The sequence below is a fragment of the Pleuronectes platessa genome, chromosome 24, assembly GCF_947347685.1.
Source record: "Pleuronectes platessa chromosome 24, fPlePla1.1, whole genome shotgun sequence".
Lineage (NCBI taxonomy): Eukaryota > Metazoa > Chordata > Actinopteri > Pleuronectiformes > Pleuronectidae > Pleuronectes > Pleuronectes platessa.
This window is the reverse complement of record NC_070649.1, coordinates 12,759,872-12,786,458: the sequence shown is the minus strand read 5'-3', so window position 1 is coordinate 12,786,458 and position 26,587 is coordinate 12,759,872. Positions and strand designations below refer to the sequence as shown.

The following is a 26,587-nucleotide window of genomic DNA, read 5'->3' as shown; positions in this document are numbered from 1 at the left end:
CCACTGGGTGCGGGCGTCCGTGCTGTACCTCCCTGTGGCAGAGGGGGGCCATGGACTAACCGACATCATCGCCAGGACTGCTGCCTTCAGACTGCAGGCAGCCCAGAGGCTCCTGTACGGCCCCACACTGTGCTGGTCGGCTGTGGCCCGCCTGCTGCTCTGGAGAGCCGGGGGCCTTGGTTATGACAAACAGCTGTTCCTGTTGAACTCTCCGCAGCACAAACTAACTGGACTCACGCAGTTTTACACCTCTGTGATAGATGCCTGGAGGACACTCAACTTCACGAGACCTCCTGACCCCGCGCCTGGGATGTGGCTATTTGAGGAGCCACTGTTTGATAATGGTTTCCTGGTCACTTCAGTCCTGACATCCACACCCACTTCAACAACGGTAAAAAACAAGTTCAGGGAGGCAGGAATAGTGAAGCTGGGCCACCTGACCCGGACGTCACTTGAGAGGCTGGCAGAGGTGACGGGAATTCGATCCACCAGAATGCTGCGGAGCCTCGTGGATGAGGTGTGGCAGGCACTGCCCCAGGCTCTGCGGACCTTCGCCCAGAACAAAAGTCAGGCGGACCAGTGGACCAAAACACAGGAATACGTGTTCCCTATCCTGAAGGTGAGTCCTGCAGTGGGGGAGTGGACAGAAGAGAGCGGCCAACTGCTAGCCCTCAGGACTCCAGCACTGGGCACCTTCAACAACTCTGGAGGGAAACAGCTCTACCATAGCTGCGTGAAGGTCCTGAACTGTCGCTCTCTTGAAGGAGTCAGGGAGTCGAAATGGATTGAGGTTTTTGGCTCAGACTATTCCCCTAGTGGCAGCTGGCGGGTCCTGTATAAACCTCCGGTCGAGAGACGGATGGCAGACATCCAGTGGAGAATTATACATGGAGCTCTAGCTACAAACAGATACAGAGCTCACCTGGACCCAAGCACTGAGGGGGGGTGTCCATTCTGTTCACTGCCTGAGACCCTGGAGCATTTAGTGGTGTCCTGTCCCAGGTTAGCTGAAATGTTTAAACAGCTGCAGGAGTGGGTGGGGGGGTTAGGAGAGGTTTTCTCGTTGCCACTTTTTGTGTTTGGACCCAAGTACACAGCAAGGAAAAAACATACTATGGTTTTAATGAATTTTCTTTTTTCTAATGCAAAGATGGCAACCTGGATTAGTAGAAAAAACAAAATGGCTGGGGGAGGATGGACCGATCCACTGCGCTGTTTGAGGGGGTTTGTGGCAGCTCGGCTGAGCATTGAACATGCGTATTTTACACTTACTAGCAATTTGGAGGGTTTCAGGGCTGTGTGGGGGGTGGGACAGGTCCTATGCTCACTGGGGGAGAACCAGTCTCTGGTTTTAACTTTTTAGGGTTGGTTTATGATGTGTGCGTGTATATAATGTTTTCATCCCTTGTCTTTTCCCAAAAAAAAAAAAAAAAAAAAAAAAAAAAAAAAAAAAAGTAATTTTTGAGTAATTAAGAGCTATTTTGATAATGTCTCTTAAATAAAGTTATTTAAAAGTCAAAAAAAGTCTTCTTCTTCTTCTTCTTCTTCTTCTTCTTCTTCTTCTTCTTCTTCTTCTTCTTCTTCTTCTTCTTCTTCTTCTTCTTCTTCTTCTAACCCTAACCCTCAGGACTCCAGCACTGGGCACTTTCAACACCTCTACAAGGAGACAGCTCTACTGTAGCTGTGTGAAGGTCCTGAACTGTCGCTCTCTCTCAGGAGTCAGGGAGTCAAGATGGACGGAGGTTTTTGGCTCGGACTATTCCCCTAGCGGCAGCTGGCAGGTCCTGTATAAACCTCCTGTGGAGAAACGGATGGCAGACATCCAGTGGAGAATTATACACGGAGCTCTAGCTACAAACAGATACAGAGCTCACCTGGACCCAAGCACTGAGGGGGGGGGGGGGTCCTTTCTGCTCACTGCCAGAGAACCTGGAACACTTAGTAGTATCGTGTCCCAGGTTAGCTGACACTTTTAAACAGCTACAGGAGTAGTTGGGGGGTTTAGGAGAGGTCTTCTCGCTGCCACTCTTTGTTTTTGGACCAAAGTATTTTGCAAGGAAAAAGCACACTATGGTTTTAATGAATTTTATTTTTTCTAATGCCAAGATAGCCACCTGGATTAGTCGAAAGAACAAGATGGCTGGGGGAGGCTGGACAGATCCACTGCGCTGTCTGAGGGGTTTGGTGGCAGCGAGGCTGGATTGATCATGCGTATTTTACACTGACAGACAATTTGGAGGGATTCAGGGCTATGTGGGGGGTGGGACAGGTACTGTGCTCACTGGGGGACAACCAGTCTCTGGTTTTAAAATGTTAACACAACATCTGGTAATTTTAGGGGTGTTGTATGATGTGTGTGTGTGTGTATGGAATGTTTTAACCTTTTTCTGCTCCACATAATTGAATAGTTAAGGATTTATTTTGACAATGTGTCCTAAATAAAGTTATTTAAAAGTCAAGTCTTCTTCTTCTTTTTCTTCTCTTTCTTCTTCTTCTTCTTCTTCATCTTCTTCTTCTTCTTCGCATCACTGAGTACACAACGCGGGCGGCCGGGAGGGCCCGACGTCGCGAGGCTCAGGGTCACGTAGACCCCGATCGAGAAGCAACAGGCTCCACGTTACACCGTCGCTAATCTTTGCATGTGGCGTGCAGCGAAAAAAATAAAACGAGGCAGTTTATTGTCTTCTTCTTCTTCTTCTTCTTCTTCTTCTTCTTCTTCTTCTTCTTCTTCTTCTTCTTCTTCGCATTAAGGCGCAAGAACAGGCTCGAGCACACAACGCGAGCAGCCCGGCAAGCCGGCAAGATGTCAAACGCGCGCCATCGTACTGTCATTTCTTTATTTTTTATTATTATTATTATTATTATTATTATTATTATTATTATTATTATTATTATTATTATTATTATTATTATTATTATTATTATTATTATTATTATTATTATTATTATTATTATTATTATTATTATTATTATTATTATTATTATTATCACTGAGCAGGAACAGGCCACACCAACCTGAATACTCCCGATCTCGGAAGCTAAGCAGGGTCGGGCCTGGTTAGTACTTGGATGGGAGACTTCCTGGGAATACCAGGTGCTGTAAGCTTTTTCCACTACTCTCTGCAAACAGCAGAGGGGGGTGCTGCCACTTTAGAACCGACAAATCTTAGAAAGAGCAGAAAAGATTCACCATTAAAGAAAAACAGGATATGGAATCTGCACAGATACATGAAAAATACTTTATATAAAAAGAACACTACTATGTTCATGTAATATTAGCACATCATTCGCATGATGTAATATTTTGATAGAGCGATGATAGAGCAGGGAGTTTACTCAACATCAAGGAAAATACAGTAAATGAAAACTTGATATCAGATAAGATAAGATACATTTATAGCTTCATTCATTACTGAAGTTTATGATTGAATGTTCTCAGGATGTTTTTCCTTGCATTATGACAACAAAATTCCACAGTTTTCTTTGTGTTCTTTTCTTTGGTGCCACTGACAGTCCTTGCTGATACCTGTGTTGATTTGTTTAAATAAATACTTTCTTTGACTAATATCGGGTCCTGGCTTCTGTGTGATTGCACCCTCACTTCCCCAAACCGGTTGCATTTATGTTATGTCCTACGAGATAAGAGAGGAAAGGTTACTGTATTGCTGTGAACGAGTGCAAGGCCTATAGTATCTACGAGTAGAAATGCGCACAGAAAGTATACACATATTCAAAATAAAAATGCAGCTTTATAATCAGCCTCCCTGAAAGACTCCAAGGAAAGACCCCTTTGTCTTTATCCTCATGATAGCGTGATGCTAACTCTAACTACAGTATTTAAGAATTTCCTCAGCTAGGATTTTGTAGGACTTAAAGTATGTTGTTCTGGACACTTCATAGAAATTATCTATGCTGAAAAAAAATATTTTACAATTAGTCGGTCGTAAAACACTACTTTGACTGGACAACAAGGAGCATTTTCATAAAGAGCTGGTGGTCCAACAGACTAAAGAAAAATTTTAGATAATCGTGACTCGTTCTAGTTACACTTACAGCTGTTATCTCTGAAAGCCATCGTGAGAACTTGCTCTGTTTTTTACTTATCATCCTTACTTGCAGATTGTACACACAGATTTCCCGGCACAAACTCTTGTCAGCTTCTTGTCAACAGATGTGAGAAGGGGAAGAAGTGGTTTGAATAAGAGAACAAACAGTTGCCACCAGAACTATTGCAACAGAAAGCCTATTTTGAAATCAATCGGTTAGAATAACGACAAGACGTGGCACCCAAAACTGATAGAATACATGTATCTCAGGATAAAATAGAGGAGCCATGTACAGGACACTGCCAAAGATGGCCTAATATTTTCAATTTGAAAAGGCAACGAGATTCAAGAGTTTTAAAGCGCCCATATTGTGTAAAGTAAATTTTCTGGGCTTTTACTATCCATAATGACTTGAAGGGGTCATCGCTGTCATTTACCGTCTCAGTGACTGTTCTCCAATCTGTTCACGGTGTCTTGTCGGCATCTGAGGCACCAATCACATTGGGAAGATTTACTGACGCAACCCCATTGGCTAAGGTAATCTGTACATCCGTGCTAATTTTTGGAGAACAGTTTAGATTAATGTACAGTGTAATATTTGGTACGAATGCTGTACAAATAAATAACGTATCAGTACTTATATGTAGGTTATGAGGAAGAACTTGTGAAGTTAATCAAACAGAGAGGTACAAATTTGGGATCTTGCAAAGAGCATATTTCGGAGGTATTTTATATTCTACGTTTACAGAGTATTTATATAACCTCTTGAACTTTTGTTGGAAAGACCAACAAACAGGTTAACTACATTGATCGTACAGAATTTTGGGGTAGGCTGTTTAAATTGAATTGTAAAGGTTGATGGGTTTTCAAGGCATCATTGAAAGAGTGTTGAATTCATTCAGTCTAATCAAGGTTAAAAGAATAAAGTTTGTTGAATCGTTCATTTGATGTGTCCTTTATGTAAGAGGCTGCTGCACTTCTAATTGTAAAGTGGAGGGACTGGCTGAGAGAGGATCAATGACACTGTTGGGACCTGGTATTTGTGAACTACAGTTCGGCCTACATGTTTAGTCAAACCCTGATGTGTCTTTGTTCTGGAGGCTCACCTTCGGCGCCAGAACTCAGTCTCCAAGGGTGCTTCAACTTCACACCGAGGTTTGAAAACTGACCGTCTACACAACTTTCACCGACTACTGGTCACTCTGGGCCCCATGACCAATGAGATCAGCCCAGTTCCCCCTGTCCTCTTTCTCTTTCTACTCAACTCTTTGAGATGATAAGTGTGGCTCTCGAGCTCACCTCTCTTTTTGCTCAACTTCCACCTCACCCCGCCAGGGAAACTTCCCCCTATCCAAGCTCTACCTACCTTCAAGCAGGCCTGCCTGGAGCAGACTGCTAAAACATTCCAAAGCCAGCTGCGCGAGAGCCTGCCTAAGAACGTCGGCACAAGACCTGCATTTCACAGCAGAACCACAAAAACAGGAGCCACAAACCAGCAAGACGACTTCACCGGACTTCAAACAGCAAATCAGCCTTTTTATCCTTCTCATGGACTGGTCAAACAACTGGGCTTAAAAATTGTACTAGGCAAAGCAAAGACTGTTTATTCTATTCCATGTGATGTTTAAAAGTTTGATTTGTGTTGCTATGATATTTTGGTTATAAGCTATTTGAAAGTTAATGTTAGTTATTATGCTCGTCACAGTCTTTCTTTGCATTCAACTATCTACTTTCTCTACCTGGCACCAACACACTAACAAACATAACACACATACAGACACTCACACACACCCATCTCCACAAACTTGACACATGTGATCTCAGCCACATGGTATAAACACCAGGGGGTCTTTGTCTTCATAGTGGCCAGCCGCCATTTTGAAAGCACACTAACTCACACTCACACACAGACACACGAATACTCACATTCACATCTGTATATAGTAAGTACACCTTTAGGAGTTTGTGTTTTTATTCTGTTATCTTCATAGTAAATGTTTTTCTTCAACAAATGTTGCATAAGTGTGAATTTTTCCATCCTCTACACTTTCAAGAACTCCATATCCTTCAACTTTGCTAACTATCTATGTGGTAATTTTTGTTATAGTTATTAATGTAATTATTAATCCGAGTTCCAAATTTGTAGATAGTACTTTCATGACACTTAATCAATGAATTGGCTATATTTTCCCTTCCTTTAGAGGGTGGTGGCTGAGGTAGCTTTAATCAATTAAAGTTATTATTTAATGTTAATATTTTTTCTATTAATACTCAATATTTGTTCTGATAACCACATTTTGTTAATACCCAAAGGCACACCATTTAACTTTGCCATGCTGAAGATATAATATGCACAACAAGCCTGGTTATTTTCCCTCACAATATTAGAATGATTAACTGGGAAATTGGTGAATATGTTTTTATTAAAGCCCATTACTCAAAATCTTAAAGACAGTAAAATATATCGTGGATTAGCTCATTTATCTGGATTAACACCAAAGTTTAATGTATTCTTAAAGGGATGGTATGGTTGTCTTACTCATATGGCTGAATTACAAAACACATGTTCATGATCCATGCTATAATAAAAGCCCAGTTGTTGGTGTTCTCCCCACAAACATTTCACATGGAGCGGGACTTTAAGAAAAGTATAAAACTTGCACAACAAACTAGAAACTGAAAGCATAAAAACAACTGACATGGATGAAATGCTACTCATTTTATTTCAGTTGACAGAACAGAAGGAAGTCACATTGTTCATTGTATTTTCAGAACTGGTGGGTAGACCAGTTTATTAATGTGTCTCCCTTTCTAGTTTATGCTTTATTTTGTTTGTTCCCAATAGAATGACTTAATAAAAACAGACAGAATCTGTTGAATTTACAAACAAGACAATCTAAAACAATATTTTTACAGATTTAAATTTTCTTAAAAAGGTTCAGTTTGTAGAATTTAGTTGCATCTAGTGGTGAAGTGTCAAGTTGCAGCTGAATGCCCCTCACCTCACCCTTCCCTTTTCAAACACATTAGAGGACCTGTGATAAACACTGAACATTTCACCATTAACCAAAAGTTGCATTTGCTCATGGTTGGGCGATGGTCTTTCTGATCCACTGATCGTATGGCCCATAACAGAGGTCCATAGACATAAGTGGCCAACCAGCAACAACTTCAGCATGACCACGTACAATGACACCATAAATCCTGTGCTGGTACACCAGTCCTCCACCAGAGTCACCCTGTGAAAGACAAACATGTATTTATTGCGCTTGTTTACTCAAATTGTTATTTTTATTTATAACCAACTTGACACTCGTTAAAGCTGAAGGAACAAAACCAAGTCTGAAAATGTGTTCTCACGTGAGTGGCATCCACCGAAGGTGTCTGGGTACAGATCACATGCTCATGTTTATAGGCTACGTAGAGCTCTGGTTGTTTCAAATGCAGATACTTTATGTGAGCCTCACAGTCAAGGGTCTTGACATCAGCACAATGCAGAGTGTCTGAAGAACCACGTTCTGAGGAGAAGAAAAGTTTTTACCAGTGAACTACCCACTGGAAGGATATTATACTTATTGATACTTTAATAAATTACATTTAACCTATGAGTGTTTTTGTATTTATAAGAAAAACGATATGAAGACACAGAAAAACTGATTGATTTAAATATTTGTCTCTTAAAAAAACAAATCCACAAGGAAGAAAAGATTATAAAAACAATCCAATAAAATTAATCTCACTTCTTTGATTATTTGGGCCGACCTCCGTGGAACCATGACCTGCAACCTGAACCAAAGCACCTCTGTAAAAAACAAAAATTTTAATTAAAATATAGTTTGAAACTATAGGTAGTTAATTAACTAATTGTTGTTTTTATTTTTGAAATGTTCACTAGTAGGATGAGAACTCACATGTTGGGAGGATTTTGACAGTCGGGACGATATACAGGTTTAATACCTACTGCTTTAGGCAGCTTCAGTAACATGAGGTCGTGTTGCTTGCCATCGTTGAAGATCTCAGGTGGATCTGTGATTCGCACTGCTTTAGGAGGACCAGGATGCACGCCTATATGTGCGGTGAACGTCCTACAGGTAAAAGTTTAAACATCACTGAATCACAGTCAACACGTCATATTTAAATACTGTTGATTATTAATCATAGTTTCACATCCAACCATTAATGACTGGTGCATCATGACATCAAAGTAAAAGTTGAGTCACATTCTCACCGCCCTGGCTTAAAGCAGTGAGCTGCAGTCAGAATCCACCGGTCACTGATCAGAGAGCCGCCACAAAGGTACTTTTTTCGGTAGAAATCGGTGGATATCAGCTGGACATGGTACAGACGCTCCTTTGGTCCACACTCTTGTCCTCCGATGACTCTCTTCTCCAGATCAACCACGGTGCTCACTGTCACACCTTAATGAGACAGAGAACAACACCTTATCACAGTATCTGACAAAAAGAAAAAGAAGCAGCAGCAGTATTTCTTGGTCAGACCCAGTCATGTCACAAAATGGTTCACTTTCACACCTTGATAAAAGACAGAAATGTGATGCATTGCTTTACTGAAACAGTTTGAAACTACAACACAGAGAGAATTGCTGCCTACTCACCAAGCCACATGGCAAAGAGAAGAGTTGTGAGACGAGCCATCGCTGTCATTCACCGTCTCAGTGACTGTCCTCCAGATGCAACAGTTGTGTCTTTTTAAATCTGTTCCTCTGTCCCGTTGGCTGTCTGAGTCACCAATCACATTGTGAAGATTTACCGACGCAACCCCATTGGCTAAAGTAATCTGCACATCTATGCTAATTGTTGGTGTTCATCAGTTGTTGTTGTCCCATTGCCATGAATCCGCATCATCAGTTAATAATGTTTAAAAACTAGAGCTGTGAAAAATAGAGACATTAGATTGTGCCATGGTGTGGTTAATGATTGTTTGACATATAAAAATAAATGTTAAATGTATATATCCGTCTTTTGTCATACATTTTTTGTTTTCACAAAAATATAGGGAGAAAATCGGTAATGTGATTAATCATGATTAATCCATAGAAACCTGTGATTAATTTGATTAAAAATGTTAATCATTTCACAGCCCTATTAAAAACTGTTAGTTCCTCAAACAATTTGACAGTTATTTCTTACAGTTTGGTTTGTGTCTCAAAGGACAGCATAAAAACTACTTCCCTCATTACAGCTTTGTTCTGATTCCCAAAAGGTTCTTGTTGTATTTCATAAGCAGTATTTCAACCTTCACCAAATAAGTCGTACCTTAATCGATGCCTTTCTGACACAGTGTCAACAACGATTTGAATGTTTTTCCATCAGTTTCAATGAAAGAAGCAGGCAATTTACTGGACGACTTCTAACAGGGACTTTCTTACAATACAAAATGATCCATATTTAGCATCTTGACACATATTGTACTTCCTGTTTGTGTTAAAAACGACAGCTTTTCCTGTTTTGAAAGTTTTTCTGACTTGCAGATTGAAGAAAGAGATTTCAGTTGAAGGACGACCAAAGAGAAACAGCCAGTCACCATACAGCAGAAGTAAGAAAGAGAAGTTACTTTACAGGTCAATTCTATACACAGGTCCACAGTCTGATGTGTTAATAAAGAGGATTAGACCCTGACACAATTACATATTTTAATTATTTGACTTTACATGAATCTGCTCTGTGGTGCATCTTGATGGTCTCAGTCTTATAGTGAACGTGCTCCTGTGTTTGACCAGCACGTCATGGAGAGGGTGGGAGACATTGTCGAGATCGGGGGCATCCACTTGCATCGCTGTGAGTTTCTTGCCCAGTAGAGGTGGCCTGATGGTGTTGAAAGCTCTGGAGAAGTAGAAAAACATGACCCTCACAGTGCTAGCCGGCTGGTCCAGGTGGTAGTAGACTCGATTTGGTGGTTAGATAATGGCATCCACAACTCCTAGCCGGGGCTGGTAGGCGAACTGGAGGGGATCAAAGTGTGGCCTGACCATGGGTCTGAGCTTGCTCGAGGACGAGTTTCTCCAGGGTCTTCATGATGTTGGACGTCAGTTCCACCGGCCTGTAGTCCTTGTAGCCACTGGGATGTGGCATCTCCGGCACAGGAACGAAGCAGGATGTCTTCCAGAGCTCAGGGACCCTCTGAAGACTCAGGCTCATATTGAAAACATGGTGAAGCACTACACAGATCTGGGGGACACAGGCTTTGAAGACCTTGGGGCTGACTGATAATTTCACTGCCCTTTGTTCTGAAGACATTCTGATCATTTCCATTGCTAGGAAACATCCTTAATTAATGGGAAATGTGTAAATTTTACTGATATATCATTTTAGCTCGTCTAGAGGGGAGCAAATGTAAAAAATTCCGTCTAACCAGTGGAAAAGGGGCTTGAGACCAGGGAGAGTTGTTTCTCATCTGTTGTTAAACAACATTATGCAATTTTCTTGACCTTAAAGCAGCAGCTTGATTAAAGTGAGTCTGATGTTTGAGTGTGAACATGTCAAAAATAGTTTCACATGTGGCTGCAGGGGGCGCTGTTCTTCAGTAACAGTTACATAGTGTTGCTAACCCTAACCCTGATGAAAAAGAAATGTAATCGGGCGTTTAACCAGAAACTTTATCATAAACAGAGGTGTCAAAAGTATTCCCATTCATTACTCAAGTAGAAGTATAGATACCAGGGTTTAAAAATACCTCTGTAGAAGTTGAAGTATCAACTCAAGCTTTTTACTTTAGTAAAAGTGTAAAAGTACTGGTTTCAAAACTACTTAAAGTATAAAAGTAAAAGTAATGTAAATTTTTTTATGTAAATACATTAAAGTACCATATGTGTACTACTGAGCATTAACATGCGTTTCATGGAGCGGGACACATGATAACTAGTTGCCAATAAGTATTGTAATAGTGCAAAAAGAAAAACTTCAGTGGAATGTTATCAATAACCTTTATTGGAAGAGACCTTTGGACTAAATCCTGTATGTACAACAACACTACCGATAGGCTTTGTTCAGCCGCAAAAGCAGCAGGTTCTCAAAGTTATTTGAGCCTATGCATGCTCCACCTGGCCTGAAGATGAGCCCTGCAACACTAAACAGTCTTTCACAGGCTGCTGAGGCCCTGCCCCTTGTACACACCGCCCGTCGCTGCTACCGATTGGATGGTTTAGTGAAATCATGTGCAAAATAAACAGTTTTTACTGGAATGAAATGCAGAATGTGATAAAATTATAAATGTTTACATTTTAAGACTAAGTGAGCTGATGGAGCAACCACCACCGTCTGAATCTATGAATATCTTTCCAACTTAACTGCTTTTCTTCACAACATAGCAAGTTGAAATGCACTGCAGTTCAACAGATATCACATGTGCACGTGAGTAAAGCAAAGTATAACAGAACAAACACCAAGTAATTACAGAAAGAGAAGCAGTAAATCAGGCTCAATGGTTAAGATGGTCAAGTCAGGTGAGAATGCAATCATGGAATATGTACATGTTTCTCTCTTGTGAGCTCACCTTTAGAGATCTGCTACTTTTCCAGTTACACTCGTTAAGTTTTCCAGTTTATCTCGCTGGCCTAAATTAGTGTATAGATTTTACAAGAGTGTTTAAATTTGCAAAGGATCTGAGGTGTTCTGCTAATTGTGTGTAATGTTTTGAAAAAACGGTCCCTGTTTAAAAAATCGTGCTTAAGTAATCGAGAAAAAATGTAAATTAATAGTTAAATTAGGCTCTGGAATGTTCAAGAACCCCAGCGCAGAACCAGAACAAGCAGAACAACCAGAACAAGTCAAAGGGAGAGTTCATGGGGCGTTTATTTAACAAGAGACTGGATGTAAGGAATGGCTGCTGATTGCTCTGCGAGGTCGTCAACAAGGAGGGAAGGCAGGAGGCTCGACAGGGGAATCACACGGTGAGTACAGGTTCAAATAGGATGGGGAAAAAACTACTCTAAATAAGATAATATACGATAAGATACATTTATTGTCCCACACACATGCACACACACATGACATGCAGGGGGGGGAATTTGTTTTTCTGCTATGACCCATCTGGTGTACACAGGAGGACACACAGAGCAGTGGGCAGCCATGCACGGCGCCCCGAGGAGCAGGTGTTAGGGGAGTAAGGTGCCTTGCTCAGGGGCACTTAGACAGTGGGGTCGGGTAGGCATTTTGAAAGTGGGGAACAGATCCAGGTGTTGTCCGTCCTGGTATGTTGTTTTTACTGTCACTCCGTGGATTCGACCCATAGACCACCGTCGAATTTTCTACCCACAGTCCAACTTTCTGCCACTAGTTCAGAGCGGCTGAGAACGAGAAACTACCACTGTTGTTGAGCAGCAGAGGAGCTGCAGGTGCGGTGGCGAGCCTTCCCTGACGCAGCCTCTGCCGTGTCACACCTGCGGAGGGAAGAGAGACAGGGAAGGGGGAGAGAAGCTGGGGGGAAACAGAGGAGCAGTGACACAACTTGGATTCAAAAAAATGTTTGTTAAAAAATAAAAAAGTTTAGTTCTGTTTAGTTGCACTTGCATATAAAACTTTGAATTTTTGGCTTTTTTTAACCTAATTAGTCACTTGATTCTTGTTGTTCTGGGTTTGTTCCCTCATGGTTGATGCACTTATTGTGAGTCGCTTTGGATGAAAGCGTCAGCTCAATGAAATGTAATGACGCCGTTTGGAGTGCAATATGAATGTCAGGGCTTCTGGATACTTGGATGACACCACAGGAGCTGGATGGAGGCATGTTGTGTTTTTATTCTGTTGGTTTTTTACATCTGGGCATCGATGCCACATTATTTTGTGTAATAGAAGTGAGAGTTATTTAGTAAAAATGTATCAAGAAACCTTTTAGGAATGTTTCTGATGGAAGGAGACAAACTAACACACACACACACGCACACAAACACACAAACGCATTGATGAGTTGCAATGACAGAAACTTAATCAAAGTTCGTCAGCCTCATGTCAGTGTAACAGAGTTAAGAATGCACTGTATTTATTTTATTTATAATTTGTATTTGTGAATTTTATTAAGTTATTATTTTATTTTGATAGTGCTACTTGTGGAGGTGATGTTGTTGTGTACCACCTTTTGTGCTCCCCGAAAGTTTGTTACTTCCTGTTGGCCCTTCCCTCCCTCAGTTTAGTTTTTCATCACTGAGGACTTTTGTATGGAAAAAAGGAGGTTTTAACAGCAAACCTATGTTGGTGTCTGCAGGTGTCTGCAGTTTCTGTAGGTGAATAAAGACCCAAAAACCAAGTCCTGAGTCACATTTCTACATCCGTTACATCAGGTCGCCCTGTAGTCACGCCCATTCTTTCCCAAAGAAGATATTAATTTTGCCAAAATTGTGATTGTTGGAGAACTGTTAGAAAGTGGAAATTATATTTTCTTTAAATTTACTATTTGATGTCAGACACGTGAAAAAACATAAATTTTATACCTGATTCATTGATTCATTGGAAAAATGATAATTTAATATAAGAAAAGTTGATTTAGAAACCAATCAAACATTGTGATGTTCTAATGGGAATTATCGACTTTAAAGTTACAGGCTGTGAATATTGTCCCGATGATAATCAGAGAAACAATCATCTGATCCACATGAATTCAAATAAATGGATCAAACACAGTAGATCACTGATATGTTAACTTCTTTTATTCATTGAGTTATTGATTCTCAAAACAATTCATACTTTTGTACAATTTATCAGTGCATTGCTCACCACAACAGCTCAGAAGAGAACAAACGGAGCAACAGGGCTACTCTTTCTGTGTCAGGTGAGATATCCAGAGTCATTGTCACTGCTTGGAGGTTCACCCACAGACATGTGGAGATACAGGCCAAAGAGAAACACAAGTAAAGCACTTCACATTAAATGGGACAGTAGAAACATGAAGCTTATTTTCCACATCATGTCTACAGCCGAACAAATCCAGGTTTCTTCTTCTAAATAAATCTGACGTTCAGTCTCCACAGTCAAAGCTGAAAAACCTGATCTCAGTTCCTTACGTCGACCTTTCACACAGACAGAAAGTCAATCACATCATTCACTCACTTAACTTTAGCTTTTTGTTCGACACAGACATTATAAAAACATCGGAGGAGCAGTTTACTCAATTATATATGATGAAAATATACATTTGTACTACATGTACCAACTTATAAAATAATCATGATTGATTTCTTATTAATAATATAGACATTATTAATTGTTATTTTAATTTATATATACTACATACTGAACATAAAAAATAAAATAATTTTATAAAAGATTTAGATTTTTGCTATTTTAATGGATTAATACTACATATACTGAATTATTTAATTTGATTATGAATTGATTCCTAATGGAAGTATCGTTTTATCCATTTATACTTTAAAAGTACATATACAGAATTATAAAATAATGATGAATTGATTCCTAATCAACATTGAATATATATATAGGGGAGAGCGGGGTAATGTGGGACATCGTGTGATGTGAATCACCCCCTGTATCTAGGCAACGGAACACATTTGTGGTCATGTGACCATTATGTTTTCAAGCCCCTCCCATTCCCCCCTTGCCATGAAGGAGAATTTGGTGCAGGTGCTGTGGAAAGTATGTTTTTTCACAAAAATGTGTTTTTTGCATGTAAAAGTAAATTTTCTTGCTTGGAACTTAATCAACTGTTGTGTCAAAACAAATTGATTCAGGTAGAACATTTTTTATCATACATGTTGGTGAACTTCCAAAATATGTGATTGATGCTAGCTGAAGATTAGCCTGAATTGATAAACGTTGTTTTTCTAAAATTGTGGCTTCGGGGTAGAGTGGGACAAATGCTGTGGCGTAAAGTGGGACAGGTTCTCACTTTACCCCACCATGAAGCACAAGTTAAGTTTAGTCTTAAATATATTTTAGTGTTATATTACATTATATATGTTTTATTTTTAATGTCATAAACATTGTAGAAAAGCCAAGAAACTATACACCAGGAAGACAACCTGGGGCCAAACACCCCTCGCAGAGATGGAGAGTGCAGCCGCTGAGGTCATGCAAGGAAAGGAGTCCTTAAGAAAAGCTGGAACGGATAGAAATATTGACAAGACAACCCTCAAAAGATTCATAAAGAAAAAAGATAAAGGGGAAGTTAAATCAGTAGCCTGGGGTGCAGTAGCTGAGGTAAAGAGAATATTCACAGATGAGCTGGAGGAGGAGCCAAACACTTGAAACAACTAGCTGACCAGTTCCATGGCCTTGCTCAGTTAAGTGGCGTGAACTGGCATTTGAATATGCAGAGAAAAACAATATCCCTGTCCCTGCCAATTGGACAGAGAAACAATGTGCAGGTAAGCAAGAGATCACATGAATCATAATAATCATAAATGTGATTAATTGATCAATCCCCATGATTCTGTTACTAGTCCGATATTAGTGGTTGTCAATCTAGCTGTCGGGATTTTAACTATTACAACATGTGTATTTATGGTAGTTTTAAAGTGGAAAAAGTAAGTGGACCACTTTACCCCGTAGCTGGGGTAAAGTGGGACACAAGACCACTTTTTTAAAAACAATTATATTTTCACTGCCCTTTGTTCTGAAGACATTCTGATCATTTCCATTGCTAGAAAACCTCCTGAATTAATGGGAAATGTGTAAATTTTAATGATATATCAGTGTAGCTCGCCTAGAGGGGAGCAAATGTAAAAAATGTCCCACATTACCCCGCTCTCCCCTATATATTTTAAATTTTCTTTAATAAATGCTACTTCAGATGTAAAGATTAATAATGAATTGTCTCCTTATTAAGGATGAAGATATAATGCTTTGCTAATTTAATAGATGCTTCACTACATAAACTGAGTTTCATAAAGTATTAAGGAAGGATTCCTAATTAATTATGTAAATATTCTTTCCTGAGCAGCACACAGACTCAGAGCCACAGTGAGAGCCTCCAGGACGTCCATACCAGTGGCCGGCACTCTGACTCTGACCTGTTCTGTTGAGGAGTCTGCCGGTTGGAGTTACGACTGGTATACACGTTCCACAGACGGTGATGAAACGGTGTGCAAAACTCTCTCAGCATCTCACAGGGAGGCAGCTACTGGTGCAGGGGAAGAAGGACTCACTCAGATTTCTTCTCAGAGAAGAGTCACGTGCATCAAATCAACAGAACCTGTGAGTAGCAGGCTTTCATGACTGGCTACGATGAAAACAGAACCAATCAGCAGCAATATTAACCAGTTCTCTCTGTTGGTTTTATATTTTTGTTTGAATGTTCAGTGTCCAACAGACGCTTTGTCGTGCTGCAACACAACTGCACTCGGATATTCAGCGGTGAGACGATCTCTGTCGGGTGTGAGATCCAGGGAAGAAGAGACACCCAGTGGGAATATGAATGGAGGACAACAAGCTCCCACCAACCAGACACTGGTCCAAACATAGCTCCCACACACAGTGAATACAGGCTGGGCACTGCCTCTGTTTTCCACAGTGGAGAGTACTGGTGTAAGGCCAGAGCGGACTTGTATTCCTCAACAGAGTGGAGTGACGCTTTCCAGCTCAGAGTAACACGCACGTCCAATCACCTTCCAATACCTCCACCGAGGACGTTACATCTTCACCTCTTTCTCTTTGTTGTTCTTGGCAGGATTACGTAAAAACTACTAAACCAATTTCCGCCCAATCCCCAGAAAGCATCTTGGTGTGAAACTAAATTGGTCCACATGTATATCATCTAATGTGGCCCAACTACCTTAAAACCAACCTGGGTCTTTTCTGGCACACATTAGGTGCTGTAGGCAAGGTGTGATCTGGATGTTGACCTCAAGTGGTCCATGAATGGGGAACATGGCTCAAACAGCACATCACACCAGGGCCACCTTCGGCCCTTATGGTTGACACCCGGTATTGCTACGGTTCATCTGCGGCCCGGCTCTGGCAGACAGCAGTGGACTGCCCAAGTGCCATCACTCCATGAGGTGTGTGGGCTGGATGCCAGTGTCACAGTATGGGCCACATCTGGGCCTGAAGCATTGAGCTATGTGGGGATCAATGAACCTTTTACATGTTGAGATTCATCATTAGACCTTTTTTGTTTTATATATTCTACGATCAGAACTTGGTCCTCTACTGAGGGGATTCTGCTTAATTTTCTCTCATGCACTTTGAAAGCCGATAAACCCAGGCCCAGGCTGACTGCCGATAACACAACCATCACAGGAAAGGGAAGCGTAGCACTGATCTGCTCTGTGGATAACGTGGATAAGTGGAGATACGACTGGTTCAGAAGAACCTCAGCCTCCTCTGCAGCTAAGAACATAAGATATAATGAAACAGATGATGAAATCAGCATCTTAGAGGAAGGCATCTACAACTGCAGAGGAAGGAGAGGAGACACACCTTTCCTCACAGAGGACAGCAACCTAGTCACAATAGAGAACAGAGGTAAGAGTCAGTTTAGAAATCTAGTTGCCTCCCATGTGGAGGTTATATTTTGTCACTGTACATTTCTTTCTTCATTTGTTTGTCAGCAGGATTACGCAAAAACTACTGGATGGATTTCCACGAAACTTGGGACAAAACCAATGAAATTTAGATGGAATCCAAACATCCAGACTTTCTTTAACACAATGTAACTTTTACTGAGCAACAGCACCCTCTGCAGCCACACGTGCTATTTTTTAATAACTTGTGAGTTTTTTTAACTGATCTCAGTTCAGCTTCACAGTTCAACTGCAGCTGGTTGTGACAGTTTGTGACTCTCAGTCAGTTCTTCTCACAGGAGATGGATCCACCAGTGTTGTGCAAGTTCACACCTCTCATGAACTAGTTCAAAGTTCAGTTCATACAAGTAGACATGAATAGTTCACGTTCATAGTTCACCATTTAAATTCTGAACTAGTTCCTAATTCAGTTCATTTCATAGTTTTAAGGTGGAAAGTTAGAATGAAAGACTTAACTTGTTAAAGAAAACCGTATCCATCAATACCCCTTGCCTTTACTGTCGGAATGTTTATCAGACAGTGTGTAAAAATCCGTCAGATAATAATAAGGTACATCGGATGTAGTTGCTGAGTCTGCGTCTCTTGCCATATGTATATGAGACCGAGAGCTGTTGTGTTGCAGGTATGGCCTGCCCCTTTAAGGAAAGTTTGTAGTGTGGGACGTAGTGCACCTGGGTATTGAGGGAAAAGACGCTAAAACTTCCTATTTCATACATTTTCCACAAATAGTCCAACAAAGTTCTGTGTTTAATTTATTTCAAAGTAGGCCGACACTTGCCTGTGTATTTTGTTTGTTTGTTAGTTTGTTGCTTGTCTGTTTGAGTAGCTGGCTGAAAGCAAAGAAGTAGTAGGCTTACCTTTGTAATAGAATAATAAATTACATTTCACAGCAATGACAATTATCAATTCTGGTTGTATAATTCTTACCCAGCTGCGGCTGGGGGCAACTTGCTTGTACCACTCAAAGATCCAAGCAAGCGCACATGAACAGTGAACTCACAATGCTTTTATACAAGTCAAACACCTCCTCACACAGATGCAGAATGTTAATCCAATCAGATCTCTGCTTTGTTGTAATCAGGCTTACATTTGGTCACCTTCAATCTGAATGAGGACCCCTTTGAAAGTTACAATGCAATAGCATCAGGCATCTGCTTAAGACTGAAACATGCTTCTGCGACTGCGTCTGCGTCTTTTCACGCCGCTGTGGCGCAAGACTCGTTGTCATTCATGCTTCCCCAACCGTTGCGCGTCTTACAAAGCAATTCCGCGCCAGAACACTAGGCGGAGTAATGCTTTTTGTCGAAGACGACCTGAGAGACGCCTTCTTTGTGGGTGTGGCAATCGTTGTTGACTGTTTATTTACCTTCTACCAGTCGTGTTCTCCATTACAAACACACGGTGAACCATGGCAGAGAGTGTATTCACGATTCCAACCGAACAACAATTGATTGAGATGGAGCTGCTGGACATTGAAGAGCAACTTCTTATAATTAGTCATCAGGAAAAGCGACTGGAGAGGAGACGGAGGCGTAGGTGGTCTGTACGGCCATTAAATCAACCGAGGGGTTGTTAAGGTGCTCATATTTTCGGACCTCTTCCGACAGGAGTTCTTCCCGGTTGTCCATTCTTCTTTTTAAAATCTTCCGTTGTTTCTGCCTGTATTATGGGGCATGAAACCAGAAATGCAGCTCCAGAAGGGATGTAGAGCAGACCAATCACAGCCTTGCGGGCTGAGTGAGCTTGCGGAGCTTTGCCGTAAATTTTAGAAAAGTGGGCCGACGCCCGTCAGCACGTAAGAAGGGATACATAAGCAAGTAAGGGACCCGGAAGGGCTCTTGCGCTTACGGGCCCGTGAAAACGCAGAAGCATGTTTCAGGCTTTAGACTTCAAGTTTCTCTTAGACCCCCTCTCTGCTGGATGACCCATAAAAGAGTCTAGGTGTGAAAACCTTTTGTCTCAGCAGAGGCACAGAGGAATCTCCAACGAATACACATCTGAGTCTCCTAAGCTGACCCCCACATGTTTACAGTCTTAGAACACACAGGAACACATCTCAGAATAATATTCTCCATCTATACTTATCATTCCTTCATTCAACTTAACTAAATATAAAATCTGCCATCACACCTTTTATTGGTAACCTAACTGTTACGGTTTATTGTTTCTGAAATAAGAGGCCTGACTGCTATGTTCACAGCAAACTTGAAAAAAAGAAAATATTAAGCCATGGTTTAATTGCACTATAGGCTGAGTCCTTGTTTACCTGACATGTGCACTTTATTATTTTATTTTGTAACCCTAACCATAACCCTTTTCAGAGTGTGGGGAATGTTCAATAAGGAGAGACCAAAGAACTGTGACTCGTTGTTCTGGCTCCTCAAAGAGCCGGTGGTTCATGGGGCTTCTTTTTTGGAGGAGTTTTTTGTGTTGTCTCTGTATTTATTTTTAAAACAACGTTTTTTTCTAACAAATCAAAAGGGTTTGAAAAATATTAAAAGATTTTTCTTTTAATATTAATATCTCTCTCTCTCTCTCTCTCTCTCTCTCTCTCTCTCTCTCTCTCTCTCTCTCTCTCTCTCTCTCTCTATCTCTCTCTCACAGCGTGCTAGGCACTAACTTGGCTGGGGCAGGATGTTGCTATGTAGCAATGAAACTCTCAGCCAGTCGGAATAGACAACTAGAGTGTCTATTACGACCCATCTTTCAAACTCCACATTTCTGCTAGCCACTCTCCTTGACCCTACATATAAGGCCCACTGTTTCCCAAAGAGTGTTGATGTGGAGACCCTGAAGAACACATAAGTCAATCGGATGGAGCACTGTGGTCCTGTCAGTCTTCTCATTTCTGCAGAAAAAGAAATCGGCTACTCCAATAAGGACACATGCACCATCAGGTGATGTGGAAGCCTCCCTGACAGAAGGGGACATCAGCCTTATGTTAAGTAAAATCCAAAGAGTTTAAAAGTCGCATGAAGTCCATGGCCTTGCAGTCCGAGGTGTCATCAATATGCATATTAAAATCACCAGTTATGCTTATCCTGTCATGGTAAATTACACAGAGTGACAGCAGCTCAGACATGTCTGGTAAGAATGAAGCTACGGGTTTCAGAGGGCGATAAATACAGATAAAAAACAACTGGATTTTGACTTTCCAATCTAAAAGCTTGATATTCAAAAGATAAAAAGGTACTTAGACTTTGACACTTGCATTTAAAAGTGTTAAAAAAGATATAGCTGCTAGAGCTCCCCCTTTCTTTCCCTCACATATTGTGTGTATATAGCTAAAGGTTAAAGAGCTCCTCCATCTGAATTCAGCCATGTTTCAGTCAGGAAAACAAAATCAAGCTTATGTTCACTGATAAAATCATAGATGATGAAAGTTTTATTAGTAATTGCACAGCTGTATGAAAGAGCCATTTTTACCTTCTGTACATGTCTAAGCTTTTCAACTGGGCTATGATTTTTCATTTGCACGTTTATTAGGCTAGACCACTTCCTCGACTGTCTATTTGCTTTTTAGAATAGACATTTCGGTTTACCATCTACCAACATTAAATTTGTCATCACCTTTATACATTACTGATTCCCAAAATATATTCCTCTTTACTGACAATTGTTTTGTCATGAAAAGCAAGGATTATGGAGAGATACTGATCCTTTCATGAGCTCTTCCCTGGTGAAATATAAAATCAAAGTTGCTGAATACTTGATATTTTCCTGTGGGAGAGTAGGATTTAAAGTAAGCTTAAAAGCCCTGTTAAAACAGGGCTACAAAATGATTTTGCATGGGATCCTTTAGGTCTGTGATGGCACAGCCTGATACCCACTGCAACAACTAGTGACAGATCAAAAGAGAATGCATTTTATATTCAACTTTTTGTTCTCCCCACTTGGTGTTGAGGCAGAAGATGAAGCACCACCTTTGTGAGCACTAGAACCATACTTGTAAGCGGGCCACACTGAGCAGGCCCGAGCACATGCAAGTCTTGCATCGTTTGGCCTTAAAAAAATAAACAAGACATAAATCATCCTTTGATCTTTGAACACTGACACTGCAGGAGTGGTTTGTCAAACTAGCCCCCAGAACATCATGTTTTAATGGCGTGTAATGAAACTTTGACGCCACGCCAAGGTCACACCGTGTAATGAAAAAAATGTTTTTTAATAACTTTTATCTCCATCTTGTTGTGATGACACTGATCTCAATTTGAAGTTGATCTGATGAAATCCCTGGTGCAAGTATATAAAAGTAAAAATGTGGAATGTGGCCAAAATGGCAACTAAATGCAAAATAGCAGGCTTCCTGTTGCGTTTTTCCAATTGCATCTAGAGATTATGTTTTTTTGTCTGGTCATGATACACCTGTGTATCATTTTTTGTAAAGATCCTTCCATCTGAACACATTCCGGAGGTCTCGGGGGGCACCATTGAGACATTTTGCGACGCTCATTGAAAATTCCTCCAGAACACTCACATTTTCACCACTTTCTAACTTTCTGCAAATTTAGGTAAGAATTTAAGCATGTTAAACCAGTCAAAAAGCCAATTCATTTGCCTGAATAATAACAATCATTAGAATTTCAATAGGGCCTCCCTCTGTCAGTGCTCGGACCCTAATAATACAAAACACAAAATAGATGAGTCCTCTCATAGCCCCTGTGGAATCTTCTGTGACCCTCAAAGTACAAGTAGAGAGCGTACTCATTCAGTCCACTGTTATACACGATATTGAAGGCCACAGACACCTGAAGGGAGAAGAGGAAGAAGTCAAATTTGAAAAGATCGACATTAGAAAATCCCAGTCACATTCCTGGAGAAATAGTGCACATGTTACCAGGGTCGGTCAGGATACGAATGTGGAGTTTGAAAAATGACATGTCCCCTTCTCACTGCAGTTTTTGGTCAGATCCCAACACAATATACAGAAAATTCAACTTAGAAATTTAAAAATCCCTGCATCCACTAATCTGTAACTTACAACTCTATGTAATTAAACTTGTTCACGTTTCCAACAAATCTCCAACCCAAAATTGAATTAATTATTTATCATTAATGTGGCATATGATGGCACCTGTTGAATTGACTTTTGAGTTTGATATGTGTGTAAGGAAGTCTCTGATCATAGCTAAACATTAAACATTAACTTGTTCAAGATCACTAGATTGTCGTTTAACAAAAAAGACAAAAACACTACTTCCACAAAAAACACCACGCCATTTCTCAATGCCATCAAACTATTTCCTTTGGTGCAAAGAAGAAGCCAGCCAGCCTGTTACCACCAAGATAGCACACCAGGTGGAGGCTGACGCAAAGGCCCGATTCACAGCCAGGGGAGAGAACCCTGTGGACCGGCGACACATGAGGTGCAGTTTGAAGAGGGGCGCAGGAGACCGAGCGTCTCAGCAATAAACTACTGGAGGTGTTCATGGTTGCCACAGACACCATAAATATGCCAATCCTGGACAAGGAGTGGACTAGGGACATCTGCAGCACACGGACCACACACATGTCCTCTATCCAGGTAGGTCTGCTTCAGCTCTGACAGTTTGAATTAGATAATAAACTTTCATCTCGTCAGAGAACTACACTCTTTCGTCCCGTCTTCACGGCATCCAGGATCCACCTGATGTCCCACTCTATACCAGGCCAGGGGACCATGGCTGAAGCACCTCTGCCAGTCAATCTCTATGCCCGGGGGTCGATGTTGGTGGATGCATTCCACCTGCATCTCAACAGGTTCATCCTAGGTGAGAAGTCGGATCAAACGCAGCAAAAACGTGTTTTTCTGCCTCTCATGCTCGACATCCTATAATTTAATTTTCCTGTTCCAGGGATCAGCATGCATGATCTTCCTGTTGGAGGGGCTGACCCGGTGAACCAAGGATAATTTTGGGGCAATAGTGGCAGTGGCTATAGTGTTCAGTCAGCGACGTAGATGAAATTGACAGATATTTGACAGGACGAAAATGAAAACAAGCGATGCTTCCGATACAAAAAAGACACAGTGTTCAAAAATCAAGTTGAAAAGAAAGTATGACGAAGCTAATCTTGCACTTGGGTTCGCAGTGAATGTGGTAGGAGAAGAAGAGAAACCAGGGTGTATTATATGTCTGAAAACTCTGGCAGCTGACAGTATGAGACCCAACAAATTAGGAAGCAACCATGGCATTATTCAAAGTCGCACACAGACTTGCCCAATGCAAAAAACCACACACGATAGCAGAGGAAATCATTATCCCCCGCAGCTTTAGATATGGTGTCAACGATACCACACTTGGCTGTTACCTGACAGAACACGGACTGAAGTGGGAGAACTGTGAAGGTGTTTGCATGGATGAGCACAGACCATGGCAGGGAAAAGGAGGGGATAGCAGGCACTGATCAAGTTGGTCTCGCCAAATGTGCAATTGACACACTGTGTTATATACAGAGAAGCGCTAGTGTCAAAGCAGCTTAGTCCTGAACTACACAAGGTTTTGGCTGCTGTTGATAATGTGGTCAATTTCATCAAAACAAGATCACTGAAAGCATGGCTGTTCTCTGCACTTTGTGAGGAGATCGGAGCTCAACATTCAGCAGTGTAGCTTCACAGCAAAGCGCTCTCGCAAGGTAAATTGTTTGAGCTTGGAGAGGAAATTCATGTGTTTTTGTTGCAGGAGAGGATGCATGAACTTGCAAGAGAGTTCAGTGATGAACTATTTCTGAGGAAACTGGCCTACCTCAGCGATGTATTTGGAAAGCTGAATGAATTCAATCTTCAGCTTCAAGGCAGAGACAACCACCTTCCACACCTGGCTGACAAGATCAGTATATTCAGGCGAAAGCTTGAGATGTGGGTCAGGAGACTTAATCAAGGAAATACTAATTCCTTTGAGAATCTGAGTGAGTTGGCTGACACCAGTGATAGTGGAGCCACCACAGTGATTCCATGTATTAAGGAGCACATCTCTTCCCTGAGAGGATTCTTTCAAAAGTACTTCCCAAACAACAGCGCCCAGTATGACTGGTTGAGAGATCCATTCAATGCAGCACCACCTGCTGATTTCAGCTCTACTGAAGAGGACCAGTTCATTGAGATGACGTCTGACTCACCCTGGACTGAGGTTTACAGCACAGACATTGAGTGATTCTTGCTTGGTGTGGAGAGGGAGCAAGTTATCAAGCCTAACAGTGCAAAACAGTCTCATATCAGCCAATAATACAGTTGATAAGACTTGAGTTCTCACATAGTGACTTGCCCATCTTTCTTACCAAGTATCTACATGTGTTCTTTTTGTTTACAGTTTGAACTTTATCAACTTTGAAACAAATTGAATTCATTTGTTCTCTATTTTGGAAAAAGGACAGACTGATGGAGGCATGTAGTGACAAATGTCACAAAAAGTACTTAAATTAAGTTGAACTTCATTTGTATTTTTCTAGCAAAGTGATTGTTTTTTTAAAGCTCATTACGGAAAGAAATGTGCATGTTATGTTCATGTGTATGTTATGTCACTACTATATTTTCATCATTTTGTTGGAGCAGGGGCACGAAAAATATTCTCACTCCAAAGTGGGGCAGGACAGAAAAAGTTAGAGAACCACTTCTCTAACCTGAGGATAACCCCTGTCTCTCAGTCAAGGAAAGGTGTTTTCTCACACAACTTACAGTCATTGGTAGCTCGAACTGTCTTACAATGTTACGTGTCTAAACGTCGACATGTTCACTGATATTTTAGAAAACTAAGTTACTAACATAACCAATCCTCCTAACTCTGGAATTAAACACAAAACTGATGACAAAAAAAAAGGTACACAGCCTGCAATGCTTTATTGCCTGGACAAACTGTGTACACAGGAAGAGTTTAACATGGTTGAATTCTGTAAAGGGTATTAGGTTTCGATAGCACCTGAAGCCAGCAACAAAAATGAAACTCATAGGGTAAATGTAATTTGCTTGGTAAACAATGCTTTCTGTCATCTGTCAAACTAGCCCCCACAAATTCTGCGGTGCGCAATTTCTTCAAACATTACGTTACGGGCGAGTAGGTTAAATGGGACATCACTTTTGTAGATGCAGGAAGGAAATATTGAGGTACCAAAATAATCAACTAATTGATATTTGATTCACTCTGTGAATAAATAAGACATTTTAATGAAGAAAAATCTGTCATTAAGAAACTACCTGTCAATGACCTGCACCAGCAGTCCTATAGGGAGGCAGGTAGGATCAATGTATTGTCTTTTCTTTACTTTTGGTTGAAATAAGTAAATCAGTTGAGATTATAGGTAGTTTTGGCTGTGCTCTTCATGAAGCTTTTTCGACCTAATTTATAAAATGAATCACTTTTGTTTTGGACTGCAAATCTGCTTTGGCACTGGTCATCTTTGGGAGTGGGAAAAGAGGGGAGCCAAACTTATTTGTTAAATGCAGGTTTCTCCTTGGCCAGGCGTAAGACCCTACCATGAAGCATTTTGTTGAGTGCACAATGCATTAACCTTAACATAGTTAACACTATTTGATCTCTCCTATTTCCACCCTTTACTGTATTAACTTTAACACTCTTCTAAATATTATATAAAAGCCTCTCTCTCTCATCTCTGCTTAACTATGTTTCCTGAACACACACTACAACCAGTTTCACAGCCATATCATAATAAATAAATTGTAACAATATTAAAATGTTTGAAATCCTGGCCCTTTGCCAACAAGCTCAGATCAGAGATCCTGAAAATGCTGTTCTCCCCTCCATTTTACAAGTCCTTACCTTTGTAACTGGGGCATGATCACAGATCGTCTGTTAGTCAAGCATGCTCCAGAGACAGATGTCTTCTGCCACCACAAGTTTGTTAAAAAAAACTATGCAACTTGGACATTGTAGCCAATACATGACTATTTTCTACCCCTTAAATGGAGATACAGCGGAACAAGGAAGTCCCAATTTGCAATTTATATACTAAGTATACCATGTACTTACAAAATAATGGTTCACACAGGTGACAACAACAACACCATCCCTCTTAAGTAATTTTGGTATAATGTATTTAATAGATGAAACTGTTTGGA

The 26,587-nt window shown here is 40.8% G+C and overlaps 1 protein-coding gene across 1 annotated transcript; it reads right to left on the bottom strand.

Annotated features, from left to right (window-relative positions):
* Positions 1-6,750: 6,750 nt before the first annotated feature.
* Positions 6,751-9,459, bottom strand: LOC128430912 (thrombin-like enzyme elegaxobin-2). The gene is made up of 7 exons (XM_053417042.1): positions 9,323-9,459; positions 8,662-8,785; positions 8,275-8,464; positions 7,958-8,131; positions 7,787-7,848; positions 7,407-7,564; positions 6,751-7,285 (listed from the first exon to the last, which is right to left on the bottom strand). The coding sequence occupies exons 2-7, from the start codon at positions 8,708-8,710 to the stop codon at positions 7,130-7,132; spliced, it is 789 nt and encodes a 262-aa protein (XP_053273017.1). The 5' UTR covers positions 8,711-8,785; positions 9,323-9,459; the 3' UTR covers positions 6,751-7,129.
* Positions 9,460-26,587: the final 17,128 nt, after the last annotated feature.

Excerpts from the sequence above, each read along its gene's own strand:
- LOC128430912 (XM_053417042.1), bottom strand. The coding sequence starts at position 8,710 with ATGACAGCGATGGCTCGTCTCACAACTCTTCTCTTTGCCATGTGGCTT. Across the intron at positions 8,132-8,274 it reads CACTGCTTTAAGCCAGGGCG|GACGTTCACCGCACATATAG; the intron begins GTGAGAATGTGA and ends TTTTACCTGTAG. Across the intron at positions 7,286-7,406 it reads CTTCGGTGGATGCCACTCAC|GGTGACTCTGGTGGAGGACT; the intron begins GTGAGAACACAT and ends TGTCTTTCACAG.